This window comes from Gallinula chloropus (genome assembly GCF_964237585.1).
Source record: "Gallinula chloropus genome assembly, chromosome: 4".
Classification (NCBI taxonomy): Eukaryota; Metazoa; Chordata; class Aves; order Gruiformes; family Rallidae; genus Gallinula; species Gallinula chloropus.
This window is the reverse complement of record NC_140088.1, coordinates 22,158,312-22,177,639: the sequence shown is the minus strand read 5'-3', so window position 1 is coordinate 22,177,639 and position 19,328 is coordinate 22,158,312. Positions and strand designations below refer to the sequence as shown.

The window sequence follows — 19,328 nt, the reverse complement described above, 5'->3', positions numbered from 1 at the left end:
GCTAAACACACAACTTACACCCCATGTGAAAAAAAAAAAAAGTGAAAACATGACCCTAGATGACTGTGAGAACAGCTGTGTGCCACTCTGTCCGCTGTCCAACGATCTTACCCATTTGTTCTTAAGTAAATGTTGTTATTTTCTGGATTTGATAAATCAGGGATTGATTTAAGAGGTGGAAATGAGGATAAAATGAATCCCTAATACCTAGAGGATAATATGCATTCTCTTACCATGTGCGTCTTTCCTTTCTGCTTTGAAAGTGCTGCAGGGGATGGTGAGGGACAACAGGAGGTTAGCAAAGGGCAGAAGGGATTTAGGAAGGAAATTCAGGGACAGCTGAGGGAGCCGGAGCGAAGAGAGGAAATTCAAAGAAAAGCAATAAGAACATTAGACTGAGGGGATTTATTTCAGGGTATTAGGAAGGAAATATAAGAAGAAAAACCACTAAAAAATAACTTTATGCTAAAGTATTTCACAGCTGGGAAAGTTTTTCTGCCTCTGTTGACAGCAAGTTCTTTCTGCTGAACCACCTCCACAAACATGAGTCTAGACACGCACATCAGACTTTTGTCCATGGAGCAACAGTAAATTCCAGTGTATTACAAGGATCCACAGTGACAGGCTTCTGACACACAGTGTGACCAGACTTCTAGAACATCATAAAATATAGCATGTACAATTCTAATAGGACAACTATACGTGCATATCGTAACTGTTGAAAATGTTCTTCAGGTACAATGGAGAAAACTAGTAACATAATCCCTGTCTCCTGGTACATTTGTTACCACATATTTTGCATATTCTGATGGCTCTTCATTTTAAATCTTCTAGCCTTGGCTTCTTAGTTAAAGCTGTACAGAAGGATACCACAATTTATTAGGACATGCCCTATTAAAAGCCAGGAGCATTGCTTATGAACAGACTTGAGAGAAAACTACTTGTTGCTGTCTTGTTTATATATGTTGCTATTATTTATTTCCTGTAGTTACACCTGCATCTGAGAGACAGAGATGATAAAGAACGTTTCTGTCCCCTGGAGCAACAGGAAACCTAAAAGCACAAAATACCAGAGCTGCCTCTGTTGTGTTACACCTTGCACCAGTGACATTTCCTCACCACTTTGCTACTGATTGTACAGCAAGTGATGTAAGAATGTTTCTGCCTGTGGTAGATGCCAGGAACAGGAACAAGTGATCATGCTTCTTAGGCGAGATCCTTCTTCTTGAGTGTTGACAGCTGCTCGCCCCTGCCTTACCAAAATGTTCTAAAACAAGACTGCATGTGTTAATTTTAGCATAATCTGGAGCATCAGTCCCAAATTTCCACAAGGGACAATGACTTTGGTTGCCTGACTGAGTTTTCACACAGCATTCTTTAAAAAGCCAAGCTGTACCCCAGAACTTCTTGCCAATTTCAAAAGTCCCAATTTCTACCAGGGGCAATGCATGATAACATAACAGAGGTGTTACTGAGCAATCATTACACACTGGAAGACTGCAACAGATGCAGAAGCTCACTATTAAACTCAATCTCTCCTTCCCTATGGTTTGTAGGGAATTAAGGTAACATCTCCATTATCCATCACAGCACCAAGCCACTGCTGCTACCTCCCCATGCTGCTGCAGAACAGACCTTATTACATTACATCACAAGGTTCAAGCATACCAGCTGTTCTAACAAAGCAGTGATTTCTTCTCCCACATCAGAGCAAAATCAACCATGCCATGACTGCAATTTTGTTACTGCATAGCAGCTGGACCACTAAAGCACAGGCCTGAGCTCTCTTAGTATTAGCACACCTAGAAGATTCTCTTGGAGTTGGACAATAAGCACCACTTTGAACTAAAACTGGAGTTTCCTCTGTGTGTTGTGCATCTTTCCACCAGAGGAGAGCAGGGGAATGCAAACAACCATTTGTTGCTATAGGAGTGCTCTTCATAAACACACTAGTGAATTAAATACATGCTAACTGTGGATTTGGCATCTCAGGATGCCAGAAGGCAAGGCAGTGAGTTCAAAGATAGCACCTGGTAAAAGAGGAAATGGGTAAATGCCAAAAGACTTACCACTAGGGAGATCAACGTGCTCTAGCGCCAACACAGCAAACCCATGGCATATCGTATCCAGCTCCATCTGAGAGCTCTGGAGCTAAAAATTATTTGCATTGGGATTGAACCTTCCCACATTTTACCTAAATTTGTGCCAAATACTTAATAGCATGAACTGCAGGGATAGACTGAGTGAGGCCTGGTTTAAACTTAACAAATGACCATCAAAATGTTCATGCTGTATAGAAGAATGTAAGGTAAAAAGAGCCTGCATTCCCTAACTGACAGTGCAATGCCCACCTTTGGCTCTCAGTTGTACTATTTAAATGTTCCTTAGGTGACACGTTTCATATGAACTGGGAAACTCATAAGATACATGGGGCTAAGCAATGCTTCTTATCAGAGAGGTACTGCTAGTGTACAAAGCGCCACACAGTTGTTTCAGCAAAACTTTAAGATAGTCTTTGAACAAAGACTTTGTTCAAATGGCTTGCCTGCTACATGCAGGGATGGACCACATCCCTCAATTAGGATGGATCAGTATATTGATGTTTATGGTGCTTATTCTACATGACAGATGCAGGGTCAAGTACTGGAGAAAATTCTGGTCTCAGTCAATCTACATGAGGATTGATGTCCCATTACTGCTAGAGGAGTTCTGATGTAATGCTGGTTCTCTTTCCAGGAGCAAAGAGTTAAAAGGTTTCCAGACAAGATCCTGGAAGGTGAAATACAAACAAACCTAAAATGAAGTCAGGATTCTCTTCACCTGTAACCCAGAAAAAAAAGTTTAAGAAAAGAAAAATATACAACAACCTGAAATACACTTGCCAAATTACCCTTGGTCCTTAATGAAATCAACATGCAAAGCACATGCTGTGTTGCAGGGCTGAGATCCCAGCATCTTCTTCCTCCTAAACGGTTTATAAGCTTTTGCAATGAAACTGAGCAAACATGGACATGACAGAATAATGAAAAAGGGATATAATAGTCTCTGAAGTAACCAGAACACATCCTGGCACAGCGCGCACTCATTCAATTCCAGCATGGGAAGTGAGGAGTGATTTACAAAATGCCATACTGTTGCTCTGGTGCTTACAGATACGGGTTTCATATGGTTTGGTAGATATTGCATTCACACTGCTGACTGCATCTGAGCTTCACTCTGAGTTTTGCTCTTAGTCCAGGAAGAAATTGTGCAAGCAAATAAAATTATTTTTTTATAAGGAGCTGCACACCATAAAAGTATCTCTGTAGTTCAGGTTGCCAAACATGCCTTCCTAACTCCATTTTTCATAGAATAGTCTGGGTTAGAAGGGACCTTAGTTTCAACCCCCTGCTATGGGCACAGACACGTTCCACTAGACCACGTCGCTTAAAGCCCCATTCAGCCTCTAACACTTCCAGCATATCCAGTTCCACTGGACAATCTGTTCCAATGCCTTACTGCCCTCATACAGAATAATTTTTCCTAATATATAATCTCAATCTACCCTCTTTCATCTTAAAATATTTGGGAAATGGTTTTATCCATAGTCTAAAACGCATTTCCTATCTGTAAATGTGGCCAATTCTACCTATGGCTCAACCAGAATCCACTCTCCCGGGGCATCCTCTAATCTCTACAGACTGGGATAGGTTTCATCCTCCACCTCTTCAGACTGATTAATTAACCACAGAACAGAGCTGGTTGAAGCACTGGTAGAAAAAGTCAATTAAAAGAGGTTTTAGCTTAAGTCAGATCAAAACTGAATGGGGTTTTTTTGTGATTTTTCACCAGCCTTCAGTGAGTCAGGGAAAAAAAAAAGTTTGGAATGTACCAAAGAGCCTGCAGCTCCAGAGTGAAAAAAACCCTAATCTCACCAGACCCATGGTTCACATCTGGAGTTAACAGAGACTACAGCTCCAGGTGGCTCCACTACAGAGACCACCTGAGATAGGGGAGTCTGAAGCTTCAGGTTCCCATAGCAACTGGGTGTCCAGCCTGCCAGAAATTCTGGAAATACTGTGGGATCTGACCAGAGGTTACAAGCTCCAGATGCCAGTCTCGAGATTTTCACGCTCCACACCCTAAGTTTACAAGACTGAACTTGGAAATTAACTTCCCTTCTCTTTCAGGGTAACTCTTGCTGGTGTCCTTCCCAGGAAAACTGTGCATCAAGCCTGACAACAGCTGAGGATCCCAGTGGTTTCTGCAACTCCCCCATGTAGCAATGCTTTGTAGGGTCACATCTCTTTAGCTGGGTATGCTGGGTCAGCCCCACAGCCATGGACTCTTGGAGCCTGTCTCAAGGCTTCCTACACCTTGGCTTCATAACCTTAGGGCTCAGAGGTGGTGGGAGTCCCTGCAAAGGCAGGGCTTTCTGGGTCACTGCTTTGGAGATGGCAAGCAGGACTCCTTAACAGCCTGCTAGGAATTCAGAGAATTTTCAAAAGAAACACAGCCTTTGATATATTGGGAGTTCACTGAGCCAAAGTTATTTCAGAGAAACCATTTTAGTGAATCAGCATCTTAGGATAAAACTAAGCTTTGGCAAAGAAAGAGGAGAATTCCCAGAAGCTTTGGTACAGAAAACAATGTGATGTCAAACTCTGGTCCGTCTGACCCAAACCTCAAGCCTGGTGCAATTACAGTGGGAACAATTAAAGAGAAAGATGAACAGAAAGGGTTTGTACGGGCTAATTATTGACAGCACCTTCACAGATGAAATGAATGGAAAAAACACTCCTTGACTTCATCTAGCTCTAGCTGTGGCTTATGAGGGACACATCACTGTACGACCAAGCCAGCGCACGAGGATGGTAGACTGTCTTCCTCTATGTGTTTGCACACACAGTGCTGTGGGTAGAATGTGTTTGGCACAACAGAGGTTCGAGCCAGACTGCTATAATACAAGTCTGCGGAACTCAAAGTAGGGTGGAAAAAATAGGGCCAATTATTTTTATACCTTGCCCAAATGCCTCAATTGATCATACTAACTTTAGAAAGCAAAAGGCACTGTGTACACCTGATAGGTTTGTTCCTCTGACAGGTACATCATGCGCTCGTGATTCCTGTTTAATTTCCTTCTTTAAGAATACCTCAAACTGTGTTCCTTGTGGGTGTGGTGGAAAGCGGAGGCGGAGAGTGATGCTTCTCTGAAGGAAAATACAATTACCCAACTTCTTTAATTGCTCAAACAGATGACATGTGAACAGGCTTTCAGTGCTCCCCACCAGCTCCAGTTTAAAACAAAACACTCTGCTTTATACATCCAGTAACAGATCCCTACTCCCAAACTCCCTATAGCAGAAGGGAGCCAGGAGAAAAAAAACAAACAAACCCACAAACCATTTTTATTTTCCACCATTTTTTTCATATTGCAACGTGCTCTTTTATCTCTTTGAACTCAGAAGAGAGACTTGCACACACGAAGCTGTGCTGTGCTAACTGGGTTGCTACTGGAATATGAACTAGGGTCACAGAGGCGGGGGGTGAGTGTGTGTTTGTGCACTCGTGTTCTATGATGAGTGTCAATCATTCCTGCAGTTTGTTCACCACCTACGCACTGTCAAATATACAGACACACGCGCTCTTCTAATCTGCTCTCTTCCAGTACTAAAAGCAGGCGAGTGTGTGGTAATTCTCCAGGTTAAAGATAAAGCACAAAGAGGGAGAGAGGGTGTTTTTAACAAGCACACACAGCGAACGTGCAAGGGACAAACCAGGTAAGTACAAAGATTCTCATCTGTACAGTGCAATCGGCATGTTCAACAGCAAGTAATGATATGAGTATCAGGAGAATGTGCATGTTTTGGGGAGATTTAATTTCCTTTATCTTTTCATCTTCTTTTGCCATGAATACAAGGTCTTCTGGTTTATTCTCCTCTCAGAGCTATATGCCAATCAATCAGAACAACATATGAGTAACTGTGAGTCAGCAGTGTTTCTTAACCCTACAAAGTTTGATCAATGCTTTAAAAACTGATGCAGCTGAAGCTGAACTAGGATCTAGGTTTTAGAAAAACAGCAGTTTAAGATGAAGTTTAATAGTCTTTCAGGAGCAAAACTCACCAGAGATTTGAGTGGCTTGTTCCAATCAGTAACTTCATCCAGCTGTCAAATGGGCCTAGTATTTCTACATTTTATCTACCTACAGATTACAACTGTTAGTTTCCAGTAAGCTTTTTGTCCCCCCTCCCCCCAAACTGTAATATCCTCTATTATCAAATGCCTATCCTCCTGACCAGTATTTACAGATTACAATTAAGTTATGTCTTAATTTTCTCTTTAATAAATGAGTCCCTTAAGTCTCTCAGAAAACATGAACTCTGATTGTTCACTTACTCTTTCAGATATTTTTCTGAATTGTGCCAATTTCTCAACTTTTTCCTTGAAGAATGGGCACCTCAACCAGCCATACTGCACTTCAGCAAATGTTGTCACAAAACAATGACAGTTATTACAAGCCTTTCTGTAGCAAAAGGGGAAAAGGAGAGAGAAAAGGAAGAAATCACAGACTGGGGAAGAAAAGAATGAAAGAGGCTAAAAAGATGCAAAGCAACAACTGAAAGAAGGAAAGACTCAATGTAGGAAAGGGTAGTAAAGAAATAAGTAGCTATTGTAATAGAAACTCAGGAAGAAGCAGGAGATGACAGAAAGACCATGCAAAGCACTGCCTGTTTACAAGGATGCTTTTATAAGTCATCTTGGCACTTCCAAGAAGCTGAAACTTGATCACTCAATTTTTTTCAATTATATGTGATCTCTGACAGTGATCATTGTATGATCCCCCCTGCTTAAGAATAAACACTATACCTTTGCAAATCTTTTCGGAAGCCGAGCTCATTAGCACCACACAGTAAAACAACCATCTCTCTGAAACCTACTGCCCATGTGTCAATCGAGATCCCCAAGAGAAAAATGGAAAGGGCTGTGTCTCTTCCCATCCTCCACCCTGGAAATACCTGCCTTGGTTTCACAGCCAGCACTGGAGGACTTGGTCAGAAGAAACAAAAGGCACACACACACACACACAAAGCACACATATGGAGTGCTGGGCTCCAGTAATCAAGCCTGGGACATCTGTGGCTTTCACAGGATGCTGCGTGTTCAAGTAATTAGTGCAAGGCCAGCTGTCCCCTTCTTGCTCTTCCCCCTTTATGCTCCCATTGCTCCTACTACCACTGCTTGTCCAAAGAGCATTTCATCTGATGGATCACCAAAAAAGTAGGTTTTTTGGAGGAGGGAGAAGAGAACTGGTGAAGTGGCAAAGGGGAAAGGAGTCTTCTGAGTACATCTCAAGAGATACATCAACATTTCAAAACATGCTTTTGCCACGTCAGAGGGAAGCTTTGCTTTAACCTGTATATTCTTGATTTATGAACTCCAAACACTTGGACTGGTACTGAAAATGCAATCATCGGTAGTGAACCTGCCTGTACAGGAAACCTTACTGCTTTACGGACACATTTGGCTCTTGTATTCTGGGCCTAATTTCCCTCTTGGTGATCCAGATGTAAATCAGGGCAATTATTGAACTCTATCTCAATCTCAAGACGCTCCCTATAATGCACTCCTTTCTGAAATCTGTCAGTTTGTGCTACAGCAAGCTGGAGGTACTATGGGAGACAGGTCTTCACATCAACCGAGGTTACCACAGTGCAGCTGAAGAAACCTAGCTGAAGTTTTTGCCAGTTGTGTGAAAGCAGGACTGAGAACAGAACCAGGCTTTCTGCTCTCACCTGTGAAATTACATTTGTAGCTTTGCCCCAAAACCAGGCTCCCAAACATGCCCAGGTTGGAGTTGGGAAAGGAACACTGCTCCCCTGACGGTGTTTAATGGGCATGATAAAGCAAAAGGCTCTGCACATGCACTGAGCAGCTCTGTCCTTCGACAGGGCAGCAAGTGCTTGGATGATACATTTACTGCAGCTTGCGCTGCATCGTGCCTGCCCATGTATCATCTCCATAGCAGCAGTTCTGCTAATTGAGACCAGCTGCTTCAATTCCAAATTCTTCTCTCCAGAAATATCGATACTACGGCGTTATGATTAGAAAGCACTTTACCAAATGCCTCTCAATTCTGCACAGCTTAGATGAAGAGCAGCTGCAGAAAGAAGGGACAGTTCCCTGAACGTACAGAATAACACACTGTGAGAACACTGGAGAAATGAAGGCTATGAGCAGCAAGTCAAAATAGAGTAATGATGGCTGAGAACGCAGCCTGCTGTATATGCTTGTGCCTGTCATTTTAGATGTTAAAGGGACTGTGAGCAGACTTCTTCCTTATGCTCTAGGATAAATAGCCACAGCACTGCAGTGTTACAGCTTCATGCAGCAGGTGTGCATATTTATCAGATACAGTTTTTCTGTCCAAGGATGGATTAAAGTAAAATCCATCAATCTGGGCCTGGCTTGAGAAAGTAGCTGTGGTCTGGAATCATTTGGCTCCAGGGACTGCTCTGCACAGCCCACTGGCAAAGAGAGTCACTGGAACTGATGAGCTAGTGGGAAGATTTGCAAAGTAGGAATGCCACCACACCACCACACCATGACTTGGCTTCACTGTTGGCTATGTCCCTGCGGCTGCTGACTCCATGCAGCAAGCTGTCAGCTGGATGCTTGGCAATGGTCACACTGGGACTGCTGAAAGCTGCAAGCATTTTTCGCCTTCGGCCAGGCTGGATTAAGCTGGCTAATGGTGCAGTCAATTCCAAATTCACTTAGAAGTTTCAGACCCTGTCTGTGACCATCAGACACAGGGCTTTCCTGAAAAGGCATCTGGGTACTGAGTTTATGCAGAACTGGGCAAACCACTTAAATCCCATCTGTGGTTCCAGCCTCCTGAGCACAGAGAACCGAATCCCTGAAAGGGAAAAACCTCATCAAGAATAGCCTGAAAATGAGAATCACAATACAAGGAGTGGTTTACTCCTGAAAAAGATGCTGCACAATCTTCCAGAAAACATGGCACGCTTCATGCGGCTGTGTAAACAAGGGCCTAACACACCATTTCAATAACTCAGATTTCATACTACAACCGAGATAATGCAACAAAACTAAAGCAGAGAGATCATTTTGCTATGCTAAGTGATTTGCCTCCTACTCTGAAAATCAATGAGGTAAATAACATGTTTTATACAGATACCAGACAGTGTCTCTCAGCACACAAAACGCTCATGTTTTTTAAAAAATATTCCTACTATGTTACTCTGGAAAATATTCAGAGTGTTTAGAGTCTCATTCAGATGTTACCATTTACACACTTTGTTTGCTTTCATTGTGTCCTATTTATCTGCTGAATCTCTCTTTTAAAAGTGTTGTTTTCTTACCTATGTTACTTTCAAACTTGTGGTCTATACTAGAAGACTGTTTGAAACCACAGTAGTGCAGCAGAGGAAACACCTGAATGAAATGCCAGAAAGCAAAGCCTGAACACATTACAATTGAATATAAACTTCAAGAATCCTTCTCTGAAAAAATAATAAACTTACATCGTATGCATAACATTCACTGACCACATACTCCTTTAATCTCCATTTTCTTCCTGCTCCTAGTAAGGTTCCTATACTTACTTTTGCTGGAAAACAGCTGACACAGACGCACGTACAAGAAACAGCCATGTAAAAATATATGCTCCATGTGCCTATACAAATGTTACCTCAATGAATTGCTCTATGTTGCATGCAGACCTGTTAGTGTCACTTGCAGGTGACAGCTTGATGGAATGCTGTTGACTGCAGTGCAGTTGTGTTCTATCAAGCTGAATTTAGCCTTTCTAGTCACCAAATCACATGAATAAAATTTTACGCATATATTTATTTTATTTTTAGGTCTTCAAGATCAATCAATGACACTCATGTAAGGAGACAGATCTAGCAAGGCTGGGTAAAAAACGAATTAAGCTCTTCTGAACACTACAGTCACTGGGACCATCGGGACAGACGCTTTGATGGTCTCCAATGGCACAGCTCTGTGAACTGTTAACAGAATTACAACAGCTTTAAGCAGTCATGGACCTTGGCACATCAGATCATAATGAACCCATGCGGCAGAGCAAGCAGTAAGAGTATTCAAGCAACAGCCAGCCTCTCTTACATCTCTTCCTACTGACATCTGTATACCTCAGTCTGCAATGCACTGCAGCTGTTACGCACTGCTGCAGCAGTGGAAGTCCGATGCCCAACACACATCTGTCCCAGCAGAGAAGCAACAACTCTGCAGCTGACCGTTTATTTTGTTCACAAAGCACAGGCATAGTCCCATTTAATTTCAGCTGCCCTATCCTCCCCCATAACTAAATTATTGTTATTATGCACCACAAAATCCTAGTAGTGACAGGGATGTTTGTTATACGTAATTAAAGATATTAATTTTGCATGGAACAGAAGACACAGAGCCAAGAACTTTTTTTTTTTTTTGAATCTCCCATTAGAAAATTACCTTCATTAGCACCGACTCGCTGAGCTTCTCTCTGTTGACAATTTTTATCGCAACCTTCTGACACGTGACACAGTGAACCCCCAACTTCACAAGCCCTGCAGGAGAAAGAGCAAGATAGAAAGGAAGAATTGGTTAAAGATAGTCGCCACTGAGATTTTTGCTGTCAGTCAGCCACCCAGCAGTTGGCAACTTATACGCAAACAAATTTCCACTAGTCTCTCCTCCAGCCAGCTAAGGTGAGTAATGAAGACCCTGCAGCCCACGTTGTGACCATTTGGCAGTGAAGCCACCACCACCCTTAACACTGCTTCAGTTTCTGCCGTGAAAGCTGTGTTTTTGTTGAAGCACTGTATTCCAGTTCTCACCACTCAAAGTGCATACTACCAGTAAGAAGTAAACATCTGCCAATTTTAACTGCACTAGACCTTAGCTAACATCTGAGATCAATGAAAACTCAGAAATCAACAAAATGGTCAAATGTCTGCAGTGTAGACTTGGCCCCTACATTTTTCTAGGTATGGGGGAACATCAACATACGCTGATACAATTCTAAATTCTTATTTGTTATTATTTACTATATCTTTGTCCTCAAATGACTTAAGAGTACTGCTAAATGATTATATTGGCAAAAGGACACATATATCCCTGACAGGATCACAAGGTCTGAGCTATCACCAAAATATATAACAAAACTCCAGGAATTAAAACAAAGAGGTAAGTAACACATATGAAGCATTATCTTCTACAAAATTGTGACTGAAATCTGCTGATTTGCCTGAAAGTATATTGAGATATCTCCCACAGGTGAGTTTAAGATAATCCCCTGAGCTCTCAACTCTTAACATCATTAGGAAAAGTTGTACCTGGAAAAATAGTGTGTTGTGGGTCTATTCAAGTGAGATTTTGTTTGCCTTTGCTTTTCCTTTTGTCAAACACACCCATCCAGCACAACACCTGACAGGCTGGATCCCATCCCACTCCGCACACAGTATGCCAAATTGCCATTTAGTTTAATTCAGCTGTAACAGGAGTAAGAAGAAAGGGCACCTCCCCGGTGTCACTGAGACCTGCTGGGCTTCGCAGAGCGCCTGTGAACAATGACACCTCACAGCAAGCGCAAGCCTAGGTCAGCTCGCCGCTCCTAGGTAGGGTTGCAGTTAAGATCCCAGTCCCATTCCCCAACACAAACCACAAACACATTGCTTTATCTGCAAATTGAGCAAAACTTATGCAGTCTGGAGAAGCAATGAGCACAGGACTTCACACTTCTTATGAAGGGATAAATATGTAGCCTATTGCCTCACTACAAACTGTCTCCAGTGAAGTGAACTGGAGTTTCATCAGGGACTCCAGCAATCTCCCACAGCTACTTGCCCATCTTTTTGCTACACAGTTAATCCTAAATTTAGGAACCATTAATCACTGGATATTATGTTGAGAAATACAGTGCCTATTTGCTTTCAGTCACATCTCTTTTATGGCATGCTCAAGTGTTCTGGATATTTCTAGTCACATAATTTCTCAGTCTCATCTGGTTAAATGCTGACATCCTTACATTCAGCCATGACATAAACAAGTCACAAAAATTAAGAATGCTGTGCACTGACAAATTCGTTTGAAACTCTGTATAGCAATAGCCTGTCCTCTGCCTGAAGGCTGAGAAGCACAGCTGGGGGAAGATGCTGTGATGTCTGACCAATCCTCACTCTTATGTCTGAATTTTGTCTATTCAATAAATTTAAAATATTACCCACGGCACTACTGGCTCTCTGTTCATTGTTCATAGCAGCTGCAGCCTTACTTATGCTGCTTCTCTTTGGCTTTGTCCTGTGTTTGGATAGTGGCTACTTGGCACCACTTTGTTGAAAGTGTACACAGTTTGAATCTGTGCTGATTGCTTCCTTCCTGCTTCCAGCACGAATCACAGCTCTACATCACTCCTGCAGCATGATCACATCACTCTTTACATCGCTCTGAGTAACACTTTCAAAGTTTGGCAGAACTTCTAGCTTAGGCATTTGTGTCTAGACTCCCAGAATCTGTGGCACAGCGCTGTACTGTAACATGCTGCAGACCTATTATTTTAAGAGGTCAATAAAGGTGACAAACAGCTACTCTCTGTAACTGGTCCTTCACCCTGAAGGAAATACAAAGGCTTCTGGTACTTCAGGGTTTGATTTCACATGTTGTTGCTCCCAGATCAAGTCATCTGTCCTACTGAACTTGGCTGATCAGTAAACTGTTTTTCCTTTGTCCTCCCTGAAGTACCCTGTCCTTGAATCATGAAGTGTTTTAACCATGAACTTCTGAGATACTACCATCCCATACTGGCAATCTTCACAGAGTCCTCTGGCCTTCTGGCTACTAACCTACCACATAAAATAAAACAATAAGATTTACTCTGATTAAAAAGTTAAACAACTGCTAGAAGACATTGCATAACTTGCAAAAATCACACTGATACTGAATCATACTGGTTTTATATTGAATTAGTTTCATCAACCTCAAAAAGTTGTTCTTGATTTACACCGCGGTACCAGAGGACAGAATGAGAAAACACGTGAGCTGTAATGCATTTTTCCTCTTTTCCTGGTTCACATTTTAAAAAGCAAGCAAGAAACCCATCTCTACTGTCTGTTTTGCGGAGACAGAACTTGAAGATAGCCCCAAACAGCACTTTTCATGGTACTAAATTCACTGCATGTAATTTCAGGGTAAAAATAAAACATGTCACTCTGCCTTGCCTCCTCCCCGCCTCCCCATGCCACTTCCTTTTGACATTTGCATACCAGCCTAAAAAGCCCTCTTAGTAAGGGCTGGTACTCAGGACTTCTGTTTCTGTCCTGTAATTCTAGTCTAGTGTGTATCTACTCAAGGGTGACTTACACGTAGATTTGAACTCCTGTAGGCTTCTGGTGCTTAGGAAGCCCTTTTACTGGCACAGAGAACATAAACCATTCAAGAAGCATTATGTATCAGCATAATGGCAGACCCTTAGAAAGAATAAGAAGCAACTGAATAAATTGCTGAGTTGTTATTGAAATGGAAGTGACAGAAATGACACTTAGAAACAAGCATCCAATGTATGTTCACAGGGTGGTGGAAGAGGCTGTGGACCATCCAGTTTTTCTTCTGTATACCCAGCTGTTAATGAGCACCTCAAATCTATAGTAAGCCTCCACTACAAGCGTGTCAGTAAGCTGGGTACTTACTTGTAAAGCTTATCTGTATATTCAGGCCAGCACAGGTACCCATGTGGGCCCTCAAAAGAAACCAAACTGTCACTAAGAGGTTATTGTGCACTGGCTGGCTTAAAGCAAGTCTGTGAGGCAACATCAGAGTTTGAACTTGTAAGTTTAATGACTAATTAACCCTTCAAATGTAGGCAAGTAACCTTCATGATTGTTAAAGTTCACTGTGGTCTGTCCTAGCAGAAAATCTAAGATGCTGTGAGATGAAGTTTCCCCCAGCCACCCACACAGGTGTCTCACACTCCTGTGGGCACACCTCAGATTTCCATCCATAGGTTGCTCCTGAGGGCTCTCGGGCACTGTCACGCCAGGTCTTTCAAATAGGCTGTTACATCCTATCAGCTGCAGACACTGGGCTGCTTTTGATCTCAGACTCACAACTGCACTGGAACCAGCTCTATAATTTCAGGTGGGGGAGTGAAGAAGAAAACATGAATGTGCTGAAAAGCAAGGGGATGGGCAAGCTAACGCTGTCTTGTCATTTATAATTAAGAGCCTTGAACTGAAAGCTAATGAGCGTGAGGAGCCCCGGATAACAGAAGGGGAATGTGCCATTCAAGGAGGAAGAGTATAGGGAAACATACAGGCACGACACAGCCTAATGCTGCGCTGACCTGCTAACAACCATGCCTGTGCATTTTGTTGCTGGTGAACTCCCAACTCCAAGGATGCTTAAGGATACCCAGATCTTTTCTGAAAAGGACAGGAGACACTGTGAATGAGCAAGGGACTGGTTTAGATCAGGTGGACAGTCCATCCTGAAGCAGTAGAGGAATCTTTTATTTTACCCAAGAATGTACTATGGGGATGGAGAAACAAGTTTCCCTCCAGCTGTGACAATATATTCACTGTGAATCCCTGATCACAGAAAGTCCCCTGTGTGGCCTGGATTGTAACTGGCACTCACCTCCATGACTTCAACCAAGGACAGGATTTCAGGAAAGGCTGATTTACTTTTACCTTGCATTTTGTGTAGTAATTTTCTCTACCAGAGACAGAATAAAACACTCATGTTTGGAGCTGGTGACATTTCATATCCACTTTATAATTGTGCAAAAAGCAGCACCTTACTAATGATCCTGTTATTACAACACTTCACTAGAGAAAGAAATGTTCTGGGAACAAGAGAGAACTGTTTTCCAATCGAAACTAGGAGTCTACCAAAGACACTGATCTGAAACAGATTCTCATCTCAAGAGAAAGAGACTAATAAATAACGAAACAGCAATGTTGTTTAAATACAGCGCTTATGGTATAATCATTTTTAATGAATAACTTTCCCACAGTCTTTCAGGAATGTTAAACACAAGTAACTCATTATCCTGATTTTTTAACCATGAGGCCAAGGACTACTCCAAGAGATTGAATGAAAAATTCGGTACATTTCCTACATTTAATACACATGACTTTTCCAATGTCAAATAGAAATTTCTTTTGAAATAAAACCAACCCAGTGCACTACTTGTAAGTAATGAAAGATTTCTGTAGTAGAAACTAACCTCCAATTCCAGAATATCACCAGCACATCTCATGTTCCTTGCTCCTCATTTCACTTCAGAGCACACTGTCAAAAAACTTCTTTAAAAAGATCTGAGTGGAAAGCCCTGGTCTGGCCCGTAGTCTCATTTTGGCTGGATGAGCAATTAGAAGAATGTCTAGAGAGAAATATCACTCCTCTTTTAACTTGAGTTAGCTAATTGCCAATTAATTCAAGTCAATGAATACTCTGCAAATGTTAATGTAGGCACTGCAGGACACAAACAGTTGTAGTTTTCTTCAGGGCTCTGACTAGTACTGGTAACAAACTATCTATCTGGATTAAAGTAGGAACAAAAATCTTAGGCTGAACAAACCCAAGTACACAGTTTTTTAAAAAGCTTAGCATGTGTACACTGTTGCTGCATACAAGCTTTGTATATATTATTTTTATATACAAGTAATATAATTTATCTCCACAAATTGGACGTTGCTGTTGTAAATCTTAAAAGTATTTACGGATGCCTGTTCCTGAAAACCACATGCACTAGCATTTGGAAGATCTGCAAACATTCAAGGATGCCAGTTCAGAAAAATCAACCTTTAAAGCAAATCAAAGCATTAATACTACTCGAGTGGAGCAAAGGACAATGCTTAAAACGTTATTATTCTTGCTCTTTACTCTCAACAGTTATCTTCACAAACACTGTAGTTTCAATTAGGGTCAAATCAGCTAGCTCGGTTACAGCGTCTAACAGCTGACTGCAGTGAGTCACTTCAGATCTACAAAATGGATTAAAATTTGGCCCAAAGCAAGACAATTTCCACAGCTGTAAAATAAGGATAATAAAACCAACTTAGTTACCTTGTAAGGTCTATAGAGGATTAACTGATTATTCTTTGCAAAGAGTGTTGGCAAGGGATCTAAACCCTATTCCAGTTTTACACATTACAACCAGGAAAACTGCATCTTAAATACAATCTGGAAAGAAAGGCCTAGAAAATTTCTTATTAATAGCTGCTGTTTCATTTCCAAATTCTTCTAGTGCATAGATTTCTGTTGTCCTACAATATGCATCTTGCGTTCTTAGCTGCACTGCAGAGAACTTTGTTACTGAGCATCCTACTTACAGAAAGCAATAATTGCCCTTAATTACTCAGTCTTCTCATTGAGCAGATGTTTATTTTTCTATAGCAATTGTTATCTCTAATTACTGACTTTAAAATAAACAGTGCCTTATATCAAGTGACAGGCAAATTATACAGTATCAATTTATAATTGCGTATGGGGAAAGGAGGTATAGGGTTGTGTAGAAATCTAAAAGGATGAGGACGGAGCTACACACGTTGGTAATGAAATAATTTGACCGTGGTCTCTTCTACAGAGAGATTCCAGTGCTAAAAGGCTGTTCTGAGGGCTCATGCAATAACTGTTTCTAAATTGAATAAACTCTAATTACAGTAGGACTAAAGCCAGAGTTCAAATGCTCAGCAGGAGCATGTAAGGAGATGTTCATCAGTGCTGGGATTCACGTGCCTCAGCTCAGAGCACAGGGATGCTGCACACTAAATTGCTATAGCCTAGATTTATTCTCCTGAGCTGTGAGCACTGTCAAATATACATTGGCTTAGCCAGTTGAAGGGACACACTCTTAAGCTTAGATATTGGTGAGAACAGTGCATCAACTCAGATGTGACTGGATCCACATGCCTGATACTAGACAACATGAGGCACAGACGTGTGTGTACACACACACACACACACACACACGCACAGCAGCTCACAAGGAGCAGGTTTTACACTGTATGCCTCAGAGATTACAGTCGGATCATCCTCCAAGCTCAGCAGGATCAAAACACACAGAACCAACATCACCTCTATTGATTTTTATCTTGGTCTCTTTCTTAGAATATTTCATGAATCGATACTTCTCAGAAACCCTTTGTGCCCCCTGAATACAGCAAAGAATGTGGCTGTTGAGTCCTTTTGACATGCTCTCTTTCCCATCTTACTATACAAACTCATGTGTCTAAACAGGCCGCCCCAGGGAACCAGGACACAAACCCTGACGCACACACTGGATGCTGCTTTTCTAAGATGCCATTATTTCATCAACCAATCTCTAGGAAACTCTTGAAGTCCTCTGGGACCTATCAGCAGCTTGTGATGTCTAGTGGGCTGAGCTCCTATTTCAGATCAAGCCTTTGTTCCCACATAGAAACGATTGGGAGACTAAGCGTTGCTGCCGGAGGACTTCAGTTCACTGAAGTGTAGACTTCAGCCTCTAACATGTGTGTCTGAAAGTGTTTGGGCAGCAAGAAAAGGGAAAGAGAAGAGTAGTTTCACTCTTTTCAAATGAAAAAGATAAATAAAAATGTAACAATCCTTTCCATGGATGTACCATAAAAAAAATTTCCCCTTTTTACATCTCTGGATGTGTATTGGCAAAACTCTGCTTTTGCTCACAACTCTCCAAGTCAAAAGCTTTTTTTTTTTAATTTGTCAAGAGCTGTACATCTCCTTCAAAAACTCTTTTTGAGGAATGCTGAGATCCATGTCCCCCTTCAGACTTCATTAATCCTTTGTCAGGAGATGACCAAAGATGGCCATTTTCAGGTATAGCAGGAAGCCAGCAGAGCTCTATCTTGCCTAATACATCTTTTAGAAAATGTGTCACTATAATTAGGTAACATCTGGGTAATGAGCCACAACATCCCCACTTGGTCCAGTGATCTATTGAGAAGGGCTGATGCACTAACAAGAAGGGGACAGCACACAGCAGTGAAAGAGGAGGAGGGGAAACGGCAGATAAACTGCTCTTCACATGTGCTTTTAGCTGATGTTAATCCCATTTTCTACAGTCATTCCTTACATCTCCCCTTCTTTACCACACCTTTCCACCCTCCACCTACCAGGAAATCCTCACACCCTTCTGACCCTCCCATCAGCCAAGATTGTTTCAGATAGGTTATATGTATATTAAGAACTTAATTAAAAAGTGGGGTTACTATGGAAAACCTTTATACAGAAGACAAAGGTCATGCTCTTCACAAGATTAGGCTCACCACAGAATACTTCATCTACCCAGCTCAGTGCTGATACAGCTTACTGCCCTCTGACATCCCTTAATCACTCACTGACAGATTCCTAACAGGATTTTCACTGACTGCCGATATGCTGCACTTCAGGCTCAAGAAGTGATTTGGATTAACCATCCTTGCACCCGTGCTATCAACAAGGTGCCAAACAGCAAGTCACAAGCACACACAGCACATCCCAATTACCATGAAGTCCAGAAGAGCTCGTTGTTTTATCAGATATGGCTCATGCACAGCCAGGGGAGAAATGTGTTGGACAGCCACTGCATACATTGTTCTACAGCTAAAGAGATTTGAAAGTCACCTGAGTACAGGAAAGGTAAGGATACAGATTAGCCTTCAGTCGTTCAGTCTGGATAAGAGAAGATACCTTGGCTGGTCAGTCAGCATGAGAGTGACTCCTGAGCAGAGCCCAATTGTACTGTCTTGGCACCATGCTGGACAAGGGAACAGGAGAGGGGGATGCAGAGAGGGGGCAGCCCTGAGCCCATTATAGGGGCAGGAAGTTGGGGGAAAGTCTGGGGACTCATACCAGCAGACTTACAGGCCTGCAGAACACAGGTCCACAGGATGAAATAGAAAGAAGTAATTGCACTATGATCCTGGTATTTCACCTGACTTCTACAGCCCTGCACTCGGGTCTGTGTAGTCTCAATTTGAGCAGAAGTTTAAAGTGCTTCCTATCCTCCACAGTGGATTGAGTGCATAAAACAATCAGTGCAAGGATGTCATGGCACGAGCATACAGACTAATTTTCCCACTTGGCAATATGTTTCTCTGTAATAAATATAGGAAATACCAATTTTTCTTAATTATACTAAATATGAGAAACTCCCAGCCTCTGTCTTAGGACAGTGGGAAGAAAGACCATTTGAAAACTGATTTCTGGCTTTAAAAAAGTCACAGCAAAAGAATTAAAAAGTCAGAGAAATTAGACTATTATCATTTTAATGAACACTAACAGGCATATAAAAAAAACAATTTTCAAAAGTATTTCCTTTAACATGAGAATAATGGCTCAGGTCA

At 41.8% G+C, this 19,328-nt stretch overlaps 1 protein-coding gene across 2 annotated transcripts in view; it reads right to left on the bottom strand.

The window, feature by feature from the left end:
• The window catches only part of BRSK2 (BR serine/threonine kinase 2), a 310,775-nt gene that overhangs the window by 147,399 nt on the left and 144,048 nt on the right, over window positions 1-19,328 (bottom strand). For both annotated transcript variants that reach the window (XM_084263965.1, XM_084263966.1), the window contains exon 2: window positions 10,477-10,571. In XM_084263965.1, coding sequence (XP_084120091.1) covers window positions 10,477-10,571 — 95 coding nt within the window. The remainder of the gene's footprint in view (window positions 1-10,476; window positions 10,572-19,328) is intronic.